The 21,989-nt window shown below is 40.9% G+C and overlaps 1 protein-coding gene across 3 annotated transcripts in view; it reads left to right on the forward strand.

Moving 5' to 3' along the window:
* Window positions 1–21,989, forward strand: part of LOC122667513 (protein transport protein Sec24-like At4g32640) — a 107,513-nt gene that overhangs the window by 49,508 nt on the left and 36,016 nt on the right. For all 3 annotated transcript variants that reach the window (XM_043863792.1, XM_043863794.1, XM_043863793.1), the window contains 3 exons: window positions 10,356–10,432; window positions 11,361–11,432; window positions 11,609–11,692. In XM_043863792.1, the coding sequence (XP_043719727.1) occupies window positions 10,356–10,432; window positions 11,361–11,432; window positions 11,609–11,692 (233 nt within the window). The remainder of the gene's footprint in view (window positions 1–10,355; window positions 10,433–11,360; window positions 11,433–11,608; window positions 11,693–21,989) is intronic.

Here is a 21,989-nt window from a genome sequence, read left to right on the forward strand (position 1 = left end):
GTTAATTAGGAAAAAAAATCTTGAATATCAATTATTCAAGTAGCTAATATAGAACTCTGCTGTAGTAATTAGGTTACTAAATTGAGCTAGCATCAAGAATGGATATGGTGTAGAGAATTCTACCACATCATTGCATCATCAAACTCACACCCCATTAATCGAATCCTTCCACTTGATGACACCTATTCAGAAAAATATTATGAACTGAACAAAGCCCTAAACTAATACACAGTCCAAAAAAGAGGCATATCAAACTCACATGCGTAGGCTAAAAAATAGTAATACAATAATGAGTAAGGTTCAAGTGATGTTAGACCAGACTACACTGAGATAAAGATAAACAGCTGCATCAATCTTTTGAAAAGTGCCAAAGGAGAAAAAATTAAAGGGGAAAAGAAAAAACAAACAAAACAAAACTCAGAATGAATGCATGAACATCATAAAATGGGTGAAAACAATTCAAATTAGGGCTTCTTCCCAAGTTTCACATGGTTAGGGTTTTTTGAGAATGAAAATAGAGAAGAAGAGAAGAAGAATCCACATACCTATGAATCCGTATGCACAAAATAGCAGGTTCCAAGCGAGGTGTAGCACAAAACAGAGGGATTGCAGACGACTTTCAACACAACAGAGATGGAGCTTCACAAATCTCGGGTGCAGAGTCCATTCATTCCTGCTATGAGACATTCTCAGGCGACCGTAGCCTATCTCAGAAGAGAAAAGAGACGTTGTTTCCCTCTGAAGGAGAGGGTGGTCGTTGAAAAAAGGAGATGCTGGAAGAGAGAAGACGGTGGTTGAGTGAAGAGACTGATGTTTTATCAGGCACACTAGTTTTTCTTGGGCACAATTTTGTTGAAATTGTTCTTTATTTTAGGTCTTAGAACATGCAGAACATGTGTTGAGGTGTTCTGTAAAACGTGTTCTTTTGTTACATTTTCTACCAGTCCGGTCTACAAGAACAAAAGAATGGACTGGTGTTGCCAAACGATATTTACCCGTTCTTCTATTCCCGCAGCACGGAAGAACAGAACTATTCTCTGAGAGTGTTGCCAAACACCCCCTTAGTAAGCTGACTAATAGATAGGAGACTTGCTGGTACATGAGGAACATGAAGAACAAATGACAGCGTCATGGAGGCAGTGGGTGAAACGGTACCATGACCTGTCACCTGTGTAGAGAAGCCATTAGCAAGGATGACTGGAGAGGACTGTTGAAGTTCAGAAATACAGGAGAATAAATCAGTCGTACCAAATGCAAGTCCCTTAGCCTCACCCACCTTGCTTTTGATGATGACCTTATGATTTTCTCTAAGGCAGATTCGGTGCCATTGAGACCATCATGTCTTTTTTGCGTCAGTTTGAGGGGATGTCAGGCCTTCGGAAGAACCTCCTGAAATCCTATATCTTCCAGGCTTTTCCTTTGATCTCAGCTAGGTTGTCAGCTCACCATTGCACCCCATGCTTGATCTTATCCGTAATAGGCTCCTACTTTGGAATGGAAAACTCCTTTCATATGCGGGGGAGATTGGAGCTGATCTGACCTGTCCTCCAATCTACTTATTTGTACTGGTCAGGTATTTTTGGGCTGCCCCAATCCACTATCAAGGCAATGGAATCCCTTGTGTGCTTTTCTTTGGAAGGGAGTGGAAACCTCCAGGTTACTTCACCCTTTGAGTTGGGCTGCTGTTGCCTTCCCAAAGAGGGGGGCGGCCTTGATTTGAGAAGGATAAATGATATCAATTCTGTTATCTTGCTTTTTTCACTGTTTCATTTAGATCTTTTTTTCATTAGATTACATATTTTCCCTTTGCTACAAATTTTGGTAGTGTTGAGCTATAATCATAAAACCCTTCCATTTTATGTATGTTCTGTCCATATATTTGTTAGTCCATCTACTTGATTTCTTATGTTTGGATGAGTTTTATTACTGTGTATTAGTTCTGCTACCTAAATTGTTTATATCTTACCCCCTTGTCCCCCATGCTCTAAAACCTCATAATTTACTAAATTTCTTTGTTGGTGGAGGTTACTATACAATTTCATTCTTTACTGGATGCCTATGAATTCTCCATTGTAGGTTTTATGAATAATGGAATAATACATTGATAAGTATCTGTTATAGTTTCAAATTACTTGTTTAGAATTTGCTGTTTCAGGGTAAAATAATATTATATTGTACTGTTCAGAGTGGATTTGGACTTACGTTATCCACTCAGGGTAAAATAATTTTATATTTCAGCCAGTTACGGTTTCATTTTGCTTGGCTTGATCTGTTGTAGTCTTTGCTACAAATCCTGAGAAGAAAAGGACGATCCAGAGAAGAAAAGATGGAAGAAGAAGAGATGGGGAACAAAAGAGGAGAACTCGATGCGCTGAGTTCCTCTCCCACAGTTTGTATTTATAATAATAACCAATTACATCAAAATAGGAAACTCATTCCTTGACTACCAAGAAATTAAAAATAATAAGAAACTAACCCTAACTAGGAAACTAACATAAAACGGAGGAAACAAACTAAGAAAACCAAGATAGGGACAATTCCCCTATTCATGGTAAATTACTGAAACTACCCTTGTACCCCCACGTCACGAGGGCCCATTCTCAACACTCCCCCTCAAGCTGGAGTACACATATAGCAAAAAGAAATCTCCAGCTTGAAACAAAAGCACAAGGTAACAATAGCACCACCCAGCAGCACATCACCAGCTCAAGCATAATGGCTACCAATCAGTAAGTAATAGAAACCTTGTCGAATAGAACCAAACAACAACGAGCAATAATAAGCGGTAGAGAACCCCAACCGCGATCTAAAGATCATATAACAACAACAACAACATCACAAAATCTTCCCAAGGGAGACAGGTAGTAGATAGGCATCTTCCTAAAGAAGACAAGTAAAAGTGCAGCCTCAACTACTACATCACAAGAAGAATCTCACAACTCTTTCAAAGGCACCATTTCACAAAAGGCTACTGTCTTAGAGGTACTACTGCGGTACTTGTACATCAGCTTGGTGCTTGTAGAATGCGGACCCAATTCACAAAGACAACATCTGGTTGCTGACCGACCATACAAAGACAGCATCTGGTTGCTGACCGACCATACAAAGACAGCATATGGTTGCTGACGAACCACTCAGCATAAGGCAGCCGTCGACCAAGTAGATAAAAGCTGTACTGTTGTTGAACCAAACACATAAACTCTTAATGTTGCTGTGGATACGAGCAGATGACACGTATAGATAAAAATAATCTTCAAGAATGAGTGACTGAAGCAAATAAGTCTTCAATCATGTAGAAACATCATGCTGATGGCCAGATAAATCAGACAAATTTCCAAAAATAATTCTTGAGCAACGCAATAACCACAAGCACCAATAATCACCAAGATCTCCAATCTCCCCCTCACGTGTAGCATTACACGTGGACAAAATAAGGTAAAACCAATGGGAGACAGCTAGAGTGTGCCAACAATGCCAATCTTTAAAAAAAAAAATTGTAACTCCAAGTTGATATGACCGGGTCCACCATTTAATTTGTAAGTCCAATGGCATATTTGTAATTAATCCATCAATCCCAATGCAATCCCAGACTTAAACCCAATTATTGATCCACCCAACAGAGGTAAAACATAAGTACACGGAAGTAGTGGCAATATGCTAATTAACCAGAATTTTCAAGTGGCTCTTGGGTAGATAATTTAGACGAAATCTAATTGCAAATACCACCCAAGGCAAAAGGGTAATGTTGGAATGAGCAGTAAAATAAGGACGAAGGTAGAGAAGAAAAGATGATAAGGGCATAAAAGGAAACTTAAAGAATAAAATAAAACTCTAGGAATAAAGTTAAGTAACCAAAAAGGAAATCCACTTTGAGATATTGGATGTCTTTCTCATGCAACCAGCCAAAACAATATAATGCTGTCTTCAACCTCACAATGGGAGAAAGGAAAAAAAGGGAACTAACACCTAAAAAACTCATGCAACCCTTCTTGCGAGAAAAACGGAAAGACCTTGAAGAATCGTGAAAGAGAGAACCTCCATTTCAGAGAGCAGCGAGAGAGAGAAAAGCGGATACAGCCGAGCAGTGAAAAACATTGAGAAATCGATTGCAATCCATCGACCTTCGACCAAGAGATCTCAGCCGATAAACAAGCAAATCAGCAAGATTCATTAGCCGAGAAACAAACAAATCAGCAACAAGATTCTCGCAACCCATGAGCTCATAAATGTAGCAGATCTGTAGCGTTCCATTGTGAGAACGCAGATAGCAGAGGCGGAAAGCATGGAAGTAGCAACAAAGCTGTGGCGGCCAACCCATCAACGATACCTAGGGCTCGAGTAATCGGTTCTGCAGGAGCCAGTTACCATATAGAAGAAACAGCAGCAAATCGCAATCAATGAATCAGACCTTATTCAGAAAATTGATAGAAGCACAAGTGACTACTCGGCTTCAATAATCGACCCCAGGAGCAAGCAATCGAAGCACATAAACAAAGCTCAGCGGAACGATCAACCCAGCAGAACAACCTGCTGTAGAAACAGACTTTCGTCTTCAACCTTCAGCAATAAACAGAGCAATAGAACGATAGCTCTGAATGAACCAATGAACCATCAGCAGTCGAACCCAACTTCAGCAGTAGCAGCAGGTTATGGAATATTTTTAGTGCAGTACTAACAGTGGCTGCTCACCATAACAGAGACCAAACCGGCAACGTTTTGAACCTAGATTGATTCAAACCATCAGCTCTGATACCATGTTACAAATCCTGAGAAGAAAAGGAAAAACCAGAGAAGAAACGATGGAAGAAGAAGAGATGGGGAAGAAAAGAAGAGAACTCGATGCACTGAGTTCCTGTCCCACAGTTTGTATTTATAATAATAACCAATTACATCAAAATAGGAAACTCATTCCTTGACAACCAAGAAACTAAAAATAATAAGAAACTAACATAAAACGGTGGAAACAAACTAAGAAAACCAAGATAGGGACAATCCCCCTATTCATGGTTAATTACCGAAACTACCCTTGTACCCCCACGACACTAGGGCTCATTCTAAACAGTCTTGATAGCATTTTTTTCTTTTAATGTCATGTTGTACTACCTGCCCCTCATATTAGCACTAATCTGGAACTACTTGTTACTTTATCATCATTATTTGTTTTGTTTAAGCACGGATTTACCACCCCTATGCCTTGCTCTACTTGAGTATGCACCTTATTTTACATAGTGAGTGTGTCTTTTAAGGCATTAGGTGTGTCCTCTCCTTTCTACCTTTTGTATATTCTTTTCTAATTTATATATCTATTTCCTTATAGTAGTGCATCAGGGCGGCAACCAGCGCTGTAATATATTCTGCCAATCACCTTTTGCATGGATCCTTTTGTTTTGTGATCTCTTTCTCTCGATCTCATGTCTATATGTCCTCACTTTTCTAGGGCGTCCCCTGTAAGCGATGCACCGTGCCGACGCCCAAGTGCGGTGATATGTAGTCAAAGGCAAGTGAGAGGAAATATTTCAACCCAGAAGCACAGGATTAGACTAGCTTCTTGGAACATTGGATCCTTAACGGGTAAAAGCCTGGTGGTGTTGGTATATGTTATGAAGAGACAAAGGATAAATATCACTTGTATCCAAGAGACAAGATGGAAGGGTAATAAAGCTAAGATGCTAAATGACTTCAACCTTTGGTATTCGGGAGACCATAGTAATAGAACCAGAGTGGGCATAATCATGGACAAAGATCTAAAGAATGATGTAGTTGAGGACAAAAGATTGGGAGACAGGATTATATCCATCAAACTTGTATTGGAGAAAGAGGTTGATGCAGATTCATCACCAAATAGGGCTTGTTTCATTGGGAATAAGTCTAGGGTTGGGTTACATACATGTTGGCCCTTTGATCCCATGAGTTTCTAATGTAATAGGCCACTTTTATGGGCCTAAAATATGGGTATATAGGTTGCATACGGGATTAGCTCAATACTTAGTTTATTTTTATGTTTTTTAATTGAACCGGTTCAAATTGGTTGTATCCAATTGGTTCAATTTAAGTGATCATGTGACTTGGTTAAGTGGTCATGTGACAACTTAATTGGTCATGTAATGTAAGTTGGGCTGGATTAGGACTCTATAAGTCTAGCCATGTTTTGAGTCTATTTCCTTTAGTATTCTAGTTTCCTAGTCAGTTTAAGTTACCTAATAGGTTAGGGATAGGGTTAGGTCATTCCTTTTTAGTGTCTAAGTCTATTTTTGAGTCTTCTATATAAGTGTGTAAGGGAGGCCAACATTAGATACGAATTTGATTAATAAAAATTAGCTTTATGCTTGCTGCCATTGCTGCTGCTCTTTGTGAGTGTATATTCTTGTGGATCTCATGGTGGTAAAGGGTAGGTGGACTCCTGCGACTCCTTGCATTGTGAAGATCGGGAGGTCATCTCAAATCATTAAAGTTGCTTCCATTACAGTGAGTTGAATCTACTTTATTTTAACCTTCTTCTACATAAGCCTGGTCTACAGTTTTTCATTCATCACACCCTAAACTCCATTAAACCAGCAACTCCTACCCCAACTAGGACTCCCTTGTAGTTCCAGATTTAGCCCTCACCTTCGAACCCTACTTCCAGTCCACAGTCCCCACATCACCCCCCACACTCGACCTCAACCCTAGCCTATAGTATCCACTCTAACCCCTCCATCCCCTCACTCCATTAAACCCTAAAACCTGCAACCCGATTCTGCCCAACTGCAGAATTTTAAAACCTCTCCAAAACCTAACTTCTCTATATTATTAAGACCTCCTAAACCTGCATATTAAAACCCTATAAACTCCAATATCATTAATCAACCGTAACCCTAAATTTTGTCCTAATTAACCAAATCTGTTCCATTCGGCCAACCCTATTACATAACCCTAGTACCTTGGTTCCTAGTGGGACTTGTCCTACCTAGGACTACATTAGAGGTTATCACTATTGTATGCTCTTATGCACCCCAAATAAGAATGGATGAAAGTAGTAAGCATCAATTTAGGGAACTCATGGATGATTTAATGCAGCGTTTTGGCTAGGATGAATCAATTATTATTGGAGGGGACCTGAACGGACATGTTGGGAGGGATCGTAGAGGATATGAAGGTGCCCATGGCGGTTTTGGGGTTGAGGAGATGAACGAGGAGGGGACCTCAATTCTAGACTTTGCGGTAGCTTATGATCTTCCCATTGTGAACACTTTCTTTGAAAAAAGAGAGGAGCACTTGGTTACCTATAAAATTGGGAACCATACCAGCCAAATAGAGTTCTTCCTAACAAGAAGGGCAAAGAGAATGGTGTGTAAGGACTGTAAGGTTATCCTTGGGGAGAGCCTAATCACCTAACATAGACTGGTGGTCCTAGATATGTGCCTTAATGTACAGAGTAGGAGGGGACCGATGTACCCTAAGATAAGGTGGTGGAGATTAAAAGGGGATTCCTTAAAGACATTTACTGATAATGTGGTCAAACAAGGAAAGTGGAACTTTGAGGGAGACACCAGTGCGATGTGGAATGAGATGTTGACTTGTATTAAGAGGATTGCCAAAGATGTACAAGGGGAAGTGTAGGGTAGTCGTCAGATCCCTAGGGAGACGTGGTGGTGGAACGATAAGGTCCAAGCAGCCATTAATATCAAGAAAGATTGTTTTAAGACATGGCGAAGGACCAAAGAAATAGAGGATAAAAAGAGATATAAGGATCTTTATATCAACCTAAACACTAAAGAAGGGAAAAAGCTATTTATAAGATAGCCAAGATGAGAGAAAGGAAGAGTAGAAATTTCGATCAGGTGAGGTGTATCATAAGCGATGATACAAGAGTGTTGGTAAGGGATGAGGACATTGTGAAGAGATGGGATGAGTATATATTTTTTTGGTAAATGAATATATTACCGAACCCCAAGAGGGGGCAGGGAAGGAGAACAAATATACAAGAAAGAGAAAGAGAAGGGGGAGAGAGAGAGGGGGTTGGGCAAAGGGCGGCCAACCAGCCTACGCAGAGGAGGTAGGCCGCAAGAGGGCAGTATCAAGGCCCCAAAAAATCACAATGTGCTTGTTCTTACGGTTATCCATGGAGGGCCTTTGACGGATGCGGCTGAGCTTGGAAGAAACATCGAAGGAGATGGCTTTCCAAATCACGTCGAAAGATCTAGAGTTGGAAGTCCATCTCCTTAGGTCTCTTTCCAGCCAGATATGGTGAATCGCAGCGTTGAAAACTAGCTTCCCAATAGTGTCACAGATGGGGTTACCTGGAAAAGTTTTGAGCAACCAGAGCCATTCACGGTCAAAAGACAGGGCCCTTCTACTACGCGGCCAGATGGAAGACATGGCTTTTTTCTAGATGGTGGAGGTGAAGGGGCAGTCAAAAAAGAGGTGGGGGGTGTCTTCTTGGCCGATCCAACAGAGGTTGCAGGAGGGGGAGTCGGGGATGGTGCGGTGGATGAGGAAGGCTTGGGTCGGCAGGCAAAGTCTGAGAGCTCTCCAAACAGTGAGGCTATGGCGGGGGATATGGCCAGTGAACCAAACTAAATTGTGCCAAGGGACAGCAGGGCTAGGATCTTTGGAAAGGTTCCAAGCAGAAGAGGAGGTGAAAAGACCATTGGTGGAGGGAAGCCAGATGACCTTGTCTGCAGAGTGAGGGGGGAGAGCTGCAAGGGGGGGAGAGAAGCCCAAATCTGGGAGATGATGACAGGGTTGAGATGAGGGGGTGGGGTCCAAGAACCAGAGGAGATGAGGGAGGAGACCAGGGCATCCTTTGAGAGACCAGAGGAGTAGAGGGCTCTGGGGCCAAGGAGATTATAAAGGATCCCAAGGGGTCAAGCCAGAGGGAGGTGGATGTGTTATCCGCAATGGAAGAGGAGATTCCAAGAAGAGCAAGGGGGCGAAGAGAGAGAATTTTGCACCAAATCCAAGAGGAGTCAGCAGGGATGGGGACGGTCCGGATGGAGTCAGATTTAAGGAGATGAGATTGAACCCAAGTGACCTAGATGGAGTCCTGATTGGAGGAAATTTTCTAGAGGAGCTTGAGGATGCCTGCCGTGTTGGAGTGACAGATCCGGCGAAGACTGAGACCACCCTCGGATTTAGGGAGGCAGATAGACTTCCAGCTGACAGGGTGGAGAAATCTGGTGGTGTCTTTCCCCTTCCAGAGGAAGGCACAAAGGATGAGCTCAATGGCCACAATGGTGGATTTAGGAATGCAGAAGATACCAGTCCAGTATATGTAGGAAGCTTGGAGGACCGGGCGGATACATTCAAGTCTGCCAGGACAAGAACATTATTCAACAAGACACTGCATGTCATAGATATATACGAAAAGTTAGCGTTGCGGAAGTTAAAGATGCCTTTAGAAAGATTACATCAGGCAAGACACCAGACCCAGATGAGATTCCAGTTGAAGTGTGGAAAACACTTGGAGATTGTGGGGTTTATTGGTTAACCAATCTGTTTAACAAAATTATGAACAGAAGGAAGATGCCAGATGAATGGAGGAGATGCATTGTAGTCCCGATCTACAAAAATAAATGTGATTTCTTCTGTATAGTATTGACATGGCCAATCTCGATAGGTATCGACCATAATGTATGTCTATATCATTACTGTATCAGTCCGTATCAATTCAATACAGTTAAAATTTTTAGGTATCGGTTCTGTATCGTATAGAAATGGCCAATCTCGATACGTATCTGACTGAGACGGTCGATAGCTGTCGAGACTTGACACTATGATATGAGCTCAAGTTTCTCTCCTCCCTAATGGCACCAAAAAGTAGCTTGTATAACCCCTTCTGAATAGAATCTGAGTGCACTCTTTGGTTTAGCCTTATTTGTTGCTTCTTTGGGACTCAAAATTCCCTTCTATTAGTTGAATTTTGTATCCATCAAAGATGTGGTCGTCAAGCAAGTTCTTACCTAATATTCATGAATTTTCTGCTGAGAAAGGATATTGAGCTCTCTAACAGTAGTGAAAATTTACATTCCTCATTGCTCAGTTTCTTCTTTAACTTCTCTAATGTCTTGACTTGTATTGTTCTCCTAGACGCTAGTACACTATTGTACATTTTTCTTACTTAATTGTAAATGTATAAGCTAATGTAGTTGATGAAAAAGCTAGTTTTGTATGTATTCTTTTCTGCTTTTGCATCCCTTGAATTTGATCTTTTTGTGAAAATTAGCGCCTTCTGTTTGGTTTACATGCCTTTTCTCAAAGTTACTTACTTTAATTTCCTTCTGGGTTCCTTTAAGTTTTTTGTGCCCGTTTGAAAGATTAAATTCAATTGCTTGATGCTTGTGAAATTTCTGATAACTGTGCCATATTTCTAACAGTACTGCCGTCGATTGGCATCGGAGCTCTTTCTGCTAGGGAAGCTGAAGGAAGAGTTAATGTCTCTGCTGGGGAGAAGGTATTGATATTTGATTTTCAATCCTCTTCTAGTCTGCGCCTATTGTCAATACCTAGTCAATTGACAAGTTAGCACTACCTGGCTAGCGCGTAACTTGGTGTATATATGAAAATGCATAGTTGCTTGACAAGTCCGCACCTGTTGGGCACTTGAAACTAAGTTCTTGTGGATATGGTTATCCACAATGCGTTTACCCTTTGCTGGGTAGTCTATTTTTAAAGGATATTGAAGGCTTGTCTTACAACTAATGTTGGGAGAATTGGTATCTGTAATAAATAAAGGCTAGCCATTGGCATAGTCTCTGTCTCTGGGTTCTGGAGTTCCCAATCCCAACCCTCTTTTTCTTTATTAATGAAATCACTATTCATTTGATCCTCGATGAAGATTTCTATTATCCTGGTGCCTTAGAGAAATCAATCAAATATGAGGCCTGCTCCTGTGCATATGCCAAATGTGCAGGTGTTGGGATTGAAAACCACATTTGGTTGTGGACAACAATCGGTCAGGTTGGGAAATGCCTACATGAATCTGAAATGACTGATTTGGAAGTTCTTAGCTAGATAACTTGTCTTTCGTATGTAAAATTTTGTTTGTCATAATTCATAAAAATCTGAAAAGAGTCATGGGTTGGGAAATGTTAAAGGTGGGTCAAAATGTTCCACTCCTATGTTATCTACAAAAGTGTTTGTGCTCACATATTCATGATTTGAACTGCATCTATCTTCATTACTAGAGTGTTATTATCCCCCTCCCCACTCTCCCGAAAAAAAATAGATTTTCCATGTTGATAATTTCTGTAGTTTGTATTTGATTATTTGATCTATTGCTACTGTTATTCAAATAATTGTTACTGACGCATAAACCCCAATTGGTATGCGAACGAAATATTTCCTGATTTCTTATTTTTGGCCACCTCACTGAATTTTAGGAGGCCCATAAATTGCTCCAACCAGCTGACAAGATTCTGAAGACAATGGCAATAGAATTTGCCGAGTATCAAGTAAGATTCTTTTGTCTATGCTTATTTTGTTTTCAATTGAGGGTCACTTGTAAAATTTTGTCTTGCATAATGATTCGTTCCTGACTAATACTCTCAGTTGTTCTATTGCAATAAATTCAGAGGTGGATAATTTTTCTTGCATGAAGGAAAATGTTTAATGGGTCAACATTGTCCAGGTTTGCGTTGATGTCTTCATCACCACCCAAAGTTATGTAGATATTGCTTCTATCTCTGTTATCCCAAAAACTACTGGAGGACAGGTACTTAGTTTTTTTTTTTTTTTTTTTTGGAATTTCCATAGTATCCTTAATGTATTAAATAAATTGATGTAGCCGATATTCCTATTTCTCAAACTAAAGTTAGAGAACAATAGTTTGGTTCCTTAGGAGTGTTCTTCATGTGGTATCATCATATGTTGATGTGAGCTGTGACCCTGCATCCCACTAACTGCTATTTTGTGCTTATAGGGAACTCTCTTACATACTTTATTCTAATGGCTTATGTGGTCAAAATGATGCATATCTGGCGCTGTGCAAGGGATTTGTAACCTCCACTTTTTCACTACTGAAATCTTGTGTATTAGGGGCAATTAGATTTTTTTCGTTTATTTTATGGTAGTAAGAAAGACTTCTATGAAGTTAAGAGAAAGTATGTAAGATGGTTAAATCCTGAATATGGAGTACAATGCTGCTGAAAAGCAAAAGTCAAGGAAATGAAAAGCCTAAATTCATAAATATTTTGGAAAATGAATTTTCCCGAGTTTCATCAATATTTTTTCCCGAAATTCCAAATTTCATCAATAAAATCATCTCTAGATTCATGCAGCATGGTACAAACAAGGTTGAAATTTTTCGTGGCCGAAATCCCATTGAAATTTGGTCCATTTTGGTGCCCAAAAAGTGGAATTTTGCCTTGAAATTCCAAGGAGTGCCCATTTAAGCATGATTTTACAGATTTGAATTGTTAGATTTGGGGGAAAAGAAAAAGAAACCAAAGTAGTTGTTTGGCTTCGGACCCTAGGTTGCTAGTTATAGTGTGCCCTACTGAATCCTTTCCTTATATAACCTATTTTACACATAATTCAGTCCTAGAACATTTAATATTCAATAAAAACAATTGAAATATGCATTATGAATGAAGAACCATAACATTGGAAAACATTCTACCATTAACAATTGAAACCATTTAGCACTACACGATTGTCAAAAAGTGTCATCATAGAGAACAATTTACAAATTGGCATTTTTGTCATTCAATATTACAAGTTAATAGTTAACCACTAGAAGATCGATGCAGCCCTTGGGACCAATGGAACTATTACTCCGACTCTATGACTCTATCATAGATGAAGGCCATGTCATATTATGCCTAAAGAAACTCTCTAAGTCCATCACAACAGTCCTATTGGTGGCATCGTCAACATATGCAAGGTAACCCAACCTAGAATATAGATCACCAGCCGAGAATGTACATATGTGGAACCACCGTAATTGCATTGTGGAGCGGGCATATATGATTGGTGGGCCGGATTCGATAAGATGCTCTTCACAAAAGATGACCCACCATGTGACTGACCCTCGGACTCCGTGGGGAATGAAGAAGAGCTATACTAGTCATACCAACCATACTTGGAATTAGAGCTCTCTTGGGCAAAGGAGGGTGCATGTCATTTCCCATACCCACCATATTCACTACTCTTTTCCAAACTAAGCTCTCCAAGAGTGTTAGACAAGCTTGTAATATCTATATCCATGCTATCTTCCTCCTCATCTGGTCTAAATTGACGGTATGGACTTTTCGAGTAGCCTCTACTGTGGGTGTGTGCACTGTGGTCAGCATCTTGTGTGGCATGCTCAAACTAAGTCTCTCATGTGAATCGGATGGGCTCTACGGGGTGAGGGGGGTGTTGTTCCTCTTCCTCTTCCTCTTTTGATGCAGATTTATCACCAAACTGGGCTTCTTTTACTAGGAATAAGTCTAGGGTTGGGTTATATACATGTTGGGCCTTTGATCCCATGGGTTTTCTATGTAAAAGGCCACTTTTATGGGCCTAAAATATGGGTAATTAGGTTGCATACGGGATTAGCTGTTTTAATTCTTTAGTTTCTATTTTTATTTAATTAGTGGTCATGTGATCACTTAAGTGGTCATGTGATCACTTAAGTGACCATATGACTTGGTTAAGTGGTTATGTGACAACTTAAGTAGTCATGTGATGTAAGTTGGGTTGGATTAGGACTCTATAAGTCCTGCCATGTTTTGAGTCTATTTCTTTCAGTATTTCAGTTTCCTAGTCAGTTTAAGTTACCTAATAGGTCAAGGATTGGGTTAGGCCTTTCTTTTTTAGAGTAAGAGTCTATTTTTGAGTCTTTTATATAAGGTTGTAAGGGGGGCAAACAGTGAACACGAATTTGATTAATGAAAAAGCTTTTGCTTACTGCCATAGCTGCTGCTCTACTCTGTTGAGTGTTGCCTTGTGAGTCATATCAAGGTGAAGGGACTGGTAGATCTCCAATTGACTCCTTGCGTCTTGTAGACCGGGAAGATCTGTTATAAGGGATTGGTGGGTCTCCAATCGACTCCTTGCATCTTGTAGATCGGGAGGACTTGCTTCTATTCTTCAAGCTGTTGCCATTGAAGACTTGCAAATTCAAGTAAGTAGTTTACAGTTTTAGCCCACACCCTTCTTCTCCTAATCCTCTAAACCTAGCCCCATGGATCCCCTTTGCCAATACTCAATCCTTATTACCTTCCTCATACACCATCGATTCATAGATCCATTAGAACCCTAAAACCTGCAACTTTTCTTCTTCCCTTCTAGAAGGTCACATGCAAGGTGATTTTCGTAAGAATTCTGCCCAGCCAAATCTAAACGTTAGAAACTGCTAAAATTTTGATCAAATCTTCCTCAAACCCTTAGAGAGATTTGATCCAAATTTCATTACCATCCACCCAGCCGATTGTCTGAAACTACATTTTTACCCCTCTCTCCTATCTCTACTAGGAAACCTCCATAACTCCAGATTTAACCATCTGATTTAGCTGTAACTTTCAGCATATATTCCCCTCCACCCTAGCCACACTCAACCTAAATATTAAACCCATTCAACTACCTGATTTCCTGTCATTATAAAACCTAGATTCATCATCTTCCACCTTTCAAAACCCTAATCCTAGTTGCTGCCCAGATCCATCTAACCTACTTCCACCCATCCAAACCCTTAAAACCTAGTTCATTAGACTCTTCTATACCTGCACAGCGTTACCATATAAGATACCTACCCATTACCCTACCCTAACCCTAACCCTAACCCTAACCCTAAAATTTACCTAACACTTCAAATCTGCCCCATCGAACCAGCAGCTTACAGAACCTGGTTGTGTTGGCTCCTAGTTGATCTTCCATCTTTCTAGGATTACATTACCTTCCTCCTGGAAATCACCTCCACCCCCAGCACCATCATCTTCTGATGCAGACGGTGATGGTTGGGATTCAAAAGACCGTGGTGTCTGTTAGTGAACATGGTCATTGCGTGACATAAACATGTCGAAATCAACACCCATCTTCTTTGCAATCTAAGATTTAGGCCTACCGCCTACCCCCAAGCTCATCCAATACAGAGGTATCTCGCTGCATCCACTTGTAGAGGCATTTGAATCCTCCTGGAAGATCTTTCTTAGCTAGATTGAATCATTGTCATTGTCTATGCCCATATGTATGTGCTGCATCTTCGTTTTTGCCTTTTGGAGTGGATAAGAGAAAATGTGTATTCTAGTTATGCTCACATGTGGATGCCAAACATGTTTGTGAGAGCACCTTCAGTGCTATTTTCTTCAAGTGATGGCACTTTATGCAGACTTATATAAATAAGGCATTTCACATACTAGGATCAAGTCTCCCAATCAGACTTCGGAGCTGTGCGGCCAAAAGTTCCTTGGCATACTGGGGTGTTGATCTATACCCATTTGTTAGAATCAATACCAAATTATAATTAGATTCTTTTTCAAATACTTAACAAAGTATAATTCTTACGGCATTATTGTATTGAGCTTGTATATTTGGATCGGCTCATCTTTGCTACCACCTCTTCCACTGCAACTATTAGGTCATGATTTATCCAATTTTGGGTTTGTGTTGGTAATTGTGATTAAGATAATGGGCTAGAAATGATAGAAACAAGCTGTCAATACTTATTGCAGATTTAATGTAAATTAATTTGACTTAGTTAGATTAAAAAAAAAACTCACCAGCCCTGTGCAATGGATGTATAAGTTGCCTCTCCTAGTTGTCTCGTATGATAGTTCAGTACTTCTTACTACCACGTGGTGTTATTGCTTCCACGTGCTGCTTTATCAACTCCAGTGTAGGGAGGCTTCTTCTCTTAGTCAACGATTGTCAACACCTGCAGCACTGGTTTTAATATCATATTGACATTCAGTTCCTGCCAGAATGTGTCATTGGATATGGTTGACTGGGCTGCTCTATCTCTTGAAGAAGCCGATTCAGTCCAACAAAACCACTCCGCTGAAGCAAACGTCAATCTTAGCCCAACCATCATTGTTTCGAAGCTCTTCAAGGAAAAGTAGTTTGTGGCGAATCGAGTCATGCCAAGTCTCACCATCCCCACTGTAATAAAATATGAAGAAAGAAGAAGAGAGGAAGAAGAGGAGAGAAAGAGAAGAGAATTGCTGCAACAGGTTGGGAGTCACAGCCGTAAGGATGACTGCCCCCAAAACCATCAATATATAATAAAATAATCAATAGACAATAGGGTAAATCCAAAAAGACCAAAACACCCCTGAGGGAGAAGTGGTGAATTAGCTCTAGCGCTAATTCACGACTCCCTCCCCCTAACTACGACAACTTCTAACACCGCCCCTCAAGCTGGAGCATATATGTTAATCATGCCCAGCTTGTTACAAATATAATCTACTCTCACTCCCCAAAGAATTTGTAAATAAATCAGCAAGTTGCTCCCCAGTTCAAACATGACGAGGAGAGACAATCCCTTGTTGCAACTTTTCACGAACAAAATGATAGTCAACTTCAATGTGTTTCGTTTTCTCATGAAACACAGGATTGGTAGAGATATGAATGGCTGCCTGATTGTCACACCACAGTAACATAGAAGAATCATCATCAAACCCAAGTTCTGCCATCAACTGTTTAACCCACATCAGTTCACAAGTGCCATGTGCCATAGCACGATACTCCGACTCTGCACTGGACAGAGCTACAACGGTCTGTTTCTTGCTCTTCCATGAAACAAGATTTCCTCCAACAAACACACAGTAACCTGAAGTGGATCTTCGATCAACTGGAGATCCTACCCAGTCAGCATCAGTAAAGCCTTCAACCCTCCCATGGCCATGATCAGAATACAGAAGACCACGGCCTGGAGCTTTCTTGATATAGCGCAAAACCCTTATAACTACATCCCAATGAGACGTCCAAGGAGAGGACATAAACTGACTCAGTACACTGACAGGAAAGGAGATGTCAGGCCTAGTCACAGTCAAATAGTTGAGTTTCTCTACCAGCCTTCGATACTTCTCTGGATCATCAAGGATGTCACCACCATCTGCCACTAGTTTCAAATTAGGATCCATAGGTGTATCCAAAGGTTTAGATCCCAGTAACCCTGTCTCTGAAAGCAAGTCAAGTACATACTTTCGCTGTGAGAGCGAAATTCCTTCCCGTGATTGGGCTACCTCAATAGCCAAGAAATATTTCAGACGTCCCAAATCCTTAGTCTGAAATTGCTGTCCCAAATGTGTCTTCAAGCTCTCAATACCTGAAGAATCATCTCCTGTGATAACAATGTCATCTACATACACTACCAAAAATATCCTCCCTACTTCAAAACACCGGAAGAACACCGAATGATCACTCTCAGACCGAGTCAGTCCAAACTTCAACACAACTTCAGTAAACCAGCCAAACCATGCCCGTGGCGACTGTTTCAGCCCATACAACGATTTCTTCAACCGACACACCTTACCAGACTCCCCCTGAGCAACAAAACCAGGGGGTTGCTCCATATACACCTCCTCATGGCGATCACTATGCAAGAAAGCATTCTTGACATCCAACTAAAACAAAGGCCAATGATGTGTAGCAGCCAAAGAGAGAAATATGCAAACCGAAGTAAGTTTCGCAACAGGAGCAAACGTATCTAGATAGTCTATACCATAGACCTGGGCATAGCCCTTAGCAACAAGATGGGCCTTCAACCGAGCCACAGACCCATCAGGATTAACTTTCACCACAAATATCCACCGGCAGCCAATTGCGGTATTATCAGAGGGTAAAGAAACAAGGTCCCATGTCTGATTTTCCTTCAGCGCAGATAATTCCTCAGTCATAGCAGCCCTCCACCCAGGGTTAGACAAGGCTTCGACAATAGACTGAGGAATAGGATGACTCTCAATAGTGGATAAACAAGCAACAAAATTAGAGGACAAACCAGAATAGGACACAAAGTTAGAGATAGGATGTTGGGTACAACTTTGAACACCCTTACGAAAAGCAATAGGAGCATCTAAATCAGAAATAACAGGAGCGGGAGGTGAAGGGGAAGTACCTATTGGAGGATCTCGATCTGGAGGCGAAGAAGACGTGGTAGAGGTAGCGAACTGTTTGCTATATGTGTCAAAGGCTGAAATGCGAGGTGTCGGCTCGTCAGAAGAGCGACGATGAAACACAACAGGTGGCTGAGTCGGAGGTGGCGCTGCTGGCAAAGGATCCTGCAAAGGAGAAGATTGCTCGACAACATGGAGGGGCAGATCATCGTCCAAATTTGAAGAAGGCAGCAAAGACTCAACAAAAGGAGTGGACTCAAAGAATTTGACATCAGCAGTAACAAAGTATTTCTTCAAATCAAATGAGTAGCAACGATAACCCTTTTGAGTTTTAGAATACCCTACAAAAAGACATTTAAGAGCCCTAGGATCCAATTTAGACCGACCAGGACGATGATCCCTAATAAAACAAACACTCCCAAAAACCCGTGGGGGTAAAGCAAACAAAGGCTGCGAAGGAAACAATAAAGAATATGGAATACTCCTACTAAACCGAAGAGGGTAGACGATTAATAAGATAACATGCTGTTAAAACAGCATCAGCCCAAAAAAATTTAGCCACTTTCATCTCAAACAAAAGAGAGCGAGTAACCTCCATTAAATGCCTGTTTTTCCTTTCGGCCACACCATTTTGTTGTGGTGTGTCCGCACAAGAGGACTAATGAATAATGCCATGCTGAACCATAAATGTAGAAAAAGGAGCAGAAAAGTATTCTTTAGCATTATCACTATGAAGAACTTTTAATGAAGTTTGAAACTGATTCTGAATTTCAAGAACAAAAGCACAAAAAATGGAGAATAACTCAGAACGATTCTTCATTAAATAAATCCAGGTATCTCTGGAATAATCATCTACCAATGTAACAAAGTAGCGAAAGTCTAACTGAGAAACAACCGGACAAGGGCCCCAAACATCAGAATGAACAAGAGTAAAAAGGTGGGCAGCCTGTTTATTGACTCTAGGGGGATAACTAACACGGTGAAGTTTCCCAAACTGACATGACTCACAATCAAGACTAGACAAAGACTTAAAACGACTATCCAAAATTTTCAAACTCTCCAAGGAAGGATGATCCAAATGACAATGAATTTGATGAGGAAGTGCCACACTCGAACATGCCAAAGCTGATGTGTCTTCAAGCAGATACATCCCCCCAGATTCACGGCCTCTACCAATCGTCTTCTTTGACTTGAGATCCTGAAATACACAATAGCCGGGGAAAAAAGTGACAGAACAATTATGAGCTTTGGTAAACTTGTGAACAGATAACAAATTAAATGGAAGCTTAGGTAAATAAGAAACAGAGGATAATGACAAAGATGAGGTAGCATGCACAGTGCCTGTACCCCGAACCTGAGCTAAAGACCCATCAGCTAACACTACATTGGAAGAAGACTCACAAAATGAGGAAAAAATACCTGGAACCCCAGTCATGTGATCTGAAGCACCTGAATCAATGATCTAGGAACGAGAAGTGGATGAGAGGCATGCAGTAGCATTACCTGTCTGAACCAGAGTAGCGGCGGAGAACTAAGATGACTGGGAATTTTGAAACTGACTAAAGCGCTCATAATCTTCATCAGACATCGTCACAGTCTTACCCTCGGACTTGGAAGAAGAAGAAACACCCGACTCACTGCTAGCTGAGTTGGCAAATTAAGGTGGATTACCATGTAGTTTCCAACAAAAGCGCTGAATGTGGCCAGGCTTGCCACAATGATGATAGGTCCGCACCTGTCCAGAAGTCTCCGAAGCACCAGTCGTGGGGGGTTTATTAGTGCCAGTCGCACGACCCCGACCACCACCACCACTATTACTTGACCCTCCTGTAGGACCACGGTTTGGTGGAAAAGAAGCAAGAGCAGAATTTTCAGCATTGGTGGTCTCTTGGCTGCTCTCACGGGAAGCACGTAAAACTCGTGAAAAAGTTTCAGAAAGAGTGGTGACCTTATCCCCACCAAGAATTTGAGACCTGACCGACTCAAACTCCTTACGAAGTCCACCCAAAAATACCATAACATCAAGTTGTTCTCGCTGGTTTTGCATTGCCTGTACATCTGATGAGATAGGAAGGACTGAATTGAGCTCCTCATACAAACGTTTGAAGTCAGCAAAATATTGACTAACATTAAGATTCTTTTGATCCACTTTATAGAAAGCTTGGGACAGATCATATATACGCGACAGGTTATCTTGTCCAGAGTACAAGACATTCAAATATTCCCATAATTCCTTAACCGTATCAATATGAGTCACCAAATCTGCAATCTGATTTTCCATTGAGTTCAGCTTCTGGCTCAAAATTCTTGCATCGATAGTGTCCCATGTTGTATCTCCATCAGGTTTCGATTGAGTCAAGTGATCCTGTTGATCACGGCCAATCAAAGCCAATCGAATCACCTTCTTCCATTGCTGGAAATTTGATATTCCCTCTAACTTTCGGTCAGTAATACGATGAGAAGATGAAAGTTCAGTCACAGTAGTCTTGGTCTCAACCATTCTCACAAATCACTGTAATCGGCAAGCCACAGAGACAGCCAACCGTCCACCAAAAATATCGTGAATCACCTCCAAATCACCTCCAAAGCATACACCACCCCACTACAGAAAAACACGATTAAAACAAAAATCGTGAATACTTCAAAGGTCGCTGACTTCCATCAAACTCACTGCTCAACACACTTGATCAACACCACCAAAAAATCAGACTAGTTCTTCATATAATCACGAACTAGTCTGCAGACAACATAAAAAAACAGCATAGGGTGCTGCACCCCTTCAAACCAAAGCCTAAAAAGACTTTACAAACCAATCAAATTATCGAAGAAGATTTCAGCCACTGTAGAGCCTCGATCAAGGGAGAAAGACTGATCCTTGTAAGTGTGAACTAGTCCCTATCGATTCAGCTCTGATACCATGTAATAAAATAAGAAGAAAGAAGAAGAGAGGAAGAAGAGGGGAGAAGAAGAAGAGGGGAGAAAGAGAAGAGAATTGCTGCAACAGGTTGGGAGTCACAGCCGTAAGGATGACTGCCCCCAAAACCATCAATATATAATAAAATAATCAATAGACAATAGGGTAAATCCAAAAAGACCAAAACACCCCTGAGGGAGAAGTCGTGAATTAGCTCTAGCGCTAATTCACGACTCCCTCCCCTTAACTACACAACTTCTAACACCCACCACACTTGCTCCTCAATAACTGTAGAGCATAGCCATTGCAAATGTGGTTACTTGCCTTCTCAACAACATTTTGTACCATGGAACTCTTCCCAAGGTTCGAAATCTCGGTTTTGGCAAACACCCACCACACTTGCTCCTCAATAACTGTAGAGCATAGCCATTGCAAATGTGGTTACTTGCCTTCTCAACAACATTTTGTACCATGGAACTCTTCCCAAGGTTCGAAATCTCGGTTTTGGCCAAGGTCAAAACCGAGATTTCACAAGTTTTGACTAAAACTAGGTCGAAACCTGGTTTTTATTTGCCAAATTCAAAACCAAGGTTCCAAGGCCCAAAAAGTGTGTTTTTTACCCCCCTTTTTTTTTGTGCTGCCTAGTTTTAACATTTTCACCTATTACATGAATTAGTTTCACAAAAAAGCCTCCCAAAATGTTGCTTTATATTAGCCCCTATTATAAGCGTTGAGTCGACATATAATTTAGCTATTGGAAATATAATTAAGCTATTAAACCAATCAAAACATACATTGGAATGGAAAAACAAGCATACAACACTCACCTCTCAATTCCACATGGAGTTTCTTATCGGGTCCATTCCACGAGATGTGTATGATTCATAAATTGTTGCCGCTCTACGGAATGCACCACATATGTTATGGGCCCAATTGTTTTGATAGTCCATGATTGTTAACTTATAAGCCCATCATCAACATATCAGAGGTATCTCGACGTAGGGATCGACGTGGGGAATGGTTCGCTGAGGCTAAAATTGGGTGAAGTTGGCACAAATTGT

Source organism: Telopea speciosissima, chromosome 7 (genome assembly GCF_018873765.1).
Source record: "Telopea speciosissima isolate NSW1024214 ecotype Mountain lineage chromosome 7, Tspe_v1, whole genome shotgun sequence".
Taxonomy (NCBI): Eukaryota; Viridiplantae; Streptophyta; class Magnoliopsida; order Proteales; family Proteaceae; genus Telopea; species Telopea speciosissima.